The sequence below is a fragment of the Oryza sativa genome, chromosome 2, assembly GCF_034140825.1.
Source record: "Oryza sativa Japonica Group chromosome 2, ASM3414082v1".
In the NCBI taxonomy this organism is placed as follows: domain Eukaryota; kingdom Viridiplantae; phylum Streptophyta; class Magnoliopsida; order Poales; family Poaceae; genus Oryza; species Oryza sativa.
Window position 1 is genome coordinate 7,389,039 of NC_089036.1, and position 3,615 is coordinate 7,392,653.

General features: G+C 42.9%; 1 protein-coding gene across 1 annotated transcript; it reads left to right on the plus strand.

Annotated features, from left to right (window-relative positions):
* The first annotated feature begins 1,182 nt into the window (after positions 1–1,182).
* On the plus strand, positions 1,183–2,375 carry LOC107280052 (ethylene-responsive transcription factor ERF039). The gene has a single exon (XM_015769257.3). It carries the CDS (start codon positions 1,285–1,287, stop codon positions 2,026–2,028), a length of 744 nt encoding a protein of 247 aa, XP_015624743.1. The 5' UTR covers positions 1,183–1,284; the 3' UTR covers positions 2,029–2,375.
* The last annotated feature ends 1,240 nt before the right edge of the window (positions 2,376–3,615 follow it).

The following is a 3,615-nucleotide window of genomic DNA, read 5'->3' on the forward strand; positions in this document are numbered from 1 at the left end:
ATCTGAATTATTAGGAGTAAGCTGAAACAAACAGATAGCTTATTATGATTGATTATTATAATCTATAAGCCGGATTATTATAATATGATAATCCACTCTAAAGGTGCTTTTTCTAAATTATTGGGTGAATAACAGCTAATAATCCAGAGAATCAAAAGGCTAACAGCTTATTCTATGTCAGTTTATTATAATCCAGCTTATAGTAATCTGATTTAATAATCTATATTATAATAATCTTAAGCTGAAATAAACAGGCCTAAGTTGAAACGGAGAGAGTACGTAGCAAAATCAATCAGAGCTGGGTGCATATGCAACGAATTAAATCGGAGATCGAACGGTCGATCGAAACTAAAGCAGTGTACTGCATGCAACGGCTTGCAATGTGTGTACCAGTCTAACCACTTAGGTACTTAAACCAACCAAAAAAGTGTAAGCAACCCAACGAATCCTTGCATGGTTCGTCAACCGTACGTACATCAACTCCAAATCGGGTCCCCGTAACTATACGGCATTATGGCGGCGCTATATATTTCTTCTATCTATCTACTCTCTCCTTCTCCAGATATTTTGACGCCGTTGATTTTTTAAAACATATTTAACCGTTTATCTTATTTAAAAATTTTAATTAATTAATAATTCTTTTCATATCATTTGATTCATTGTTAAATATGCTACTACCACTTAAGTTTTTAAATAAGACGAACGGTCAAACATGTTTAAAAAAGTCAACGGCGTTAAATATTTAGGGATAAAGGGACTAATTAACTATAGATTATATATATAATAAGATTTACTTCGGTTCAACAAAAAAATATCTCGAGATATCGGTACCAAATCATTTTCTAATTGTTGAATCTAACAATGCACATCCTGACCAGCTCGATCCAACGATCGAAAACAATTTGGTAACGTCAGGTACCGGTATATCGAGATACTTTTCGTTGGACCGGAAAAAATCTCATATATAATAGCCATAGTTAGCCACACAATGATGGGTTGCAGCTGACACACACTGCCAGTACTACGTGGTTATACTGCTAATGCGTCATTAGCTCAGTTAATTAGCCATTGAGAGGCGAGCTCGATCGAGGTGAGGAGGTTAGCTCAGCTGTCGCTGTGAACACGGAGCTCTCTCTCTCTCTCTCTCTCTCCTCTCTCCTCTTCACCCGCTGCCGCCCACTACTACTAAAACGGGCAACTCATCCACCTCCTCGACGCAGCCTCACTCCTCCTCCATTGCTACCTCAAGCTCCAGCTCGAGCTCGAGGCTTTGCTTTGGCCGCAATGCCGGAGCTGGAGGTGTGTAGCCCTGCGTCGTCGGGTGGGGCGTCGCCGCCGGAGTCGCCGGTGGAGGGGAGGAGGGGAGGAGGAGGAGGGGAGAAGAGGGGGAGATCAGGGGATGGCGGGAGGCACCCGTCGTACCGCGGCGTGCGGATGCGGGCGTGGGGGAAGTGGGTGTCGGAGATCAGGGAGCCCCGGAAGAAGTCGCGCATCTGGCTCGGCACGTTCCCGACGCCGGAGATGGCCGCGCGCGCCCACGACGCCGCCGCACTCGTCGTCAAGGGCCCCGCCGCCGTCCTCAACTTCCCGGACATGGCCGCCTCGCTCCCGCGCCCGGCCTCCGCCTCCCCGCGCGACGTCCAGGCCGCCGCCGCCCGCGCCGCCGCCATGGAGCCCCCCCAGCCGCCGCCGTCGTCGCTCACCGTGCAGGCCGACTCCGCCGCCGCCGCATTCCTGACGCCCAAGAACGGCGGTGTCAGCGGCGCCGGCGCGGCGGACGACGAGCTCGAGGCGATCGTCGAGCTGCCGCGGCTCGACGAGCTGGACGCCGCCGAGCTCGTGTTCGGCGCCGCGTTCCAGGACACGGCGGCGGAACACCCGTGGTGCGACCCCGTCTGGATCGACGGCGGCTACGCGGCGGCCGCCGCGGCGGCGGCGGCGGCCGCGGCGCACGACGACCTGTTCGGCCTCGACGCCGACCACCATGGATGGGCCCAGTCGGTTGGTGCCCTCTTATGGAACCTGTGATTCGATCATAATAATAATTAATCTCTAATTAATTACCAAGTAATTAACAGCTCTAGCTTCTTTAATTTTAATCTCTCCTTTTTTTTCCAGCTTCCTAAATCTGTACATAGGTTTCCAGTTTTTTTTCTTCTTTTTTTAATCTTTTTTCAGGCAGGCTTAATATATATTTCTGCTTGATTTTTTCCCCTTTCGTTTCAAGTGTCCTGTAGCTTTGCCTTTTTGTTCAGTTTGGGGCTCTTGTCTTCTGAATTTGTCTTCCCTCTTGCCTAGTGGCTCTACCTGCAGAGTGTCAACTAAGCTAAGTCATTAATGACTTAATTATGTATAATAAAAATCTTTACATGCAAGCACTACATTGTTAATTTGGCCATCAATGGTCCATAATTGAATCCTCCTCCTCCTCAACCATTACTATATTATCATTATATACTCCATCCGTTTCGAAATGTTTGACACCGTTGACTTTTTAGCACATGTTTTACCGTTCGTCTTATTTAAAAACTTTTATGAGATACGTAAAATTATATGTCTACATAAAAATATATTTAATAATGAATCAAATGATAGGAAAAGAATTAATAATTACTTAATTTTTTAATAAGACGAACGGTCAAACATATGATAAAAAGTCAACGGCGTGAAACATAGGGAGTATATGTACAACTCCTAGCTAGCAGCTAGGTTCCTGCATGCATATATATTCAGTGCAGGGGGCAATTGATTAAGCAACAACTTCAAATGACGGCTTTAATTTAGTACCATTGCTATCAATTGGGTAATTAACTAGCTAGTGTTCTTTGATCACTCATCCTAATTATAAAGTGTAAGGAAAAAGTAGCCGAAGCACTACTGACTAGTAGTACTGAGGCAGCCATTTTTGTGCGTGTGGTGAAAATTGAACTTAACTTAATTTGATCAAAATGTAACTTTCTTTCACTGCTTTAGTAATTATTTGGTCAGCAACTAGTCCAACGGGCCATCTTTTGGCTTATTCAAGGAATAAGTAAAATGGTATATTTGTAAACGAAAAATAATTTATGAATAAAACTTTTATATACGCGTTCTTGGTGATATAAAAGTAAAGGTTGAAAAATAAAACTACAATTAAAAAAACCCTAGAATCAACTCTAAATTTAAAATTAAAAATTTAAATATTGGCTTATAAGTATAAGCGAAAAAATGAGATTGCAAGTACGCTGCCGTAGCTAGCTACACACTTTCCGTCCTAAAAATAATTAATTTTTAAGGATGAATTTGGCCGTACCTCCGGAAGTTGATATTTTAGGGATAGATGGGTATAGGTTTAATTGTGTGCTTAATTGATTAATTAATCCTATATATATATATATATATATATATATATATATATATATATATATATATATTGATTATTATTTGAGAGAGGGACACACACTTCAGTACATCTCTCTCACGGACACGCAAAAGCAATTAAGCTAGCTAGAGAGTTGTCTGTTGTATTTTTTGGATGGTGTGAAATTAAGAAAGCAACAAGATATATGGCTCAATCCATGTAATGCACCCCAAAAATATCGCCATGCATCTATCGTCCAAATATTTGGTTGTACT

Bases quoted from the DNA above. Each gene is read 5' to 3' on its own strand.
- LOC107280052 (XM_015769257.3), top strand. From the start codon at position 1,285: ATGCCGGAGCTGGAGGTGTGTAGCCCTGCGTCGTCGGGTGGGGCGTCG.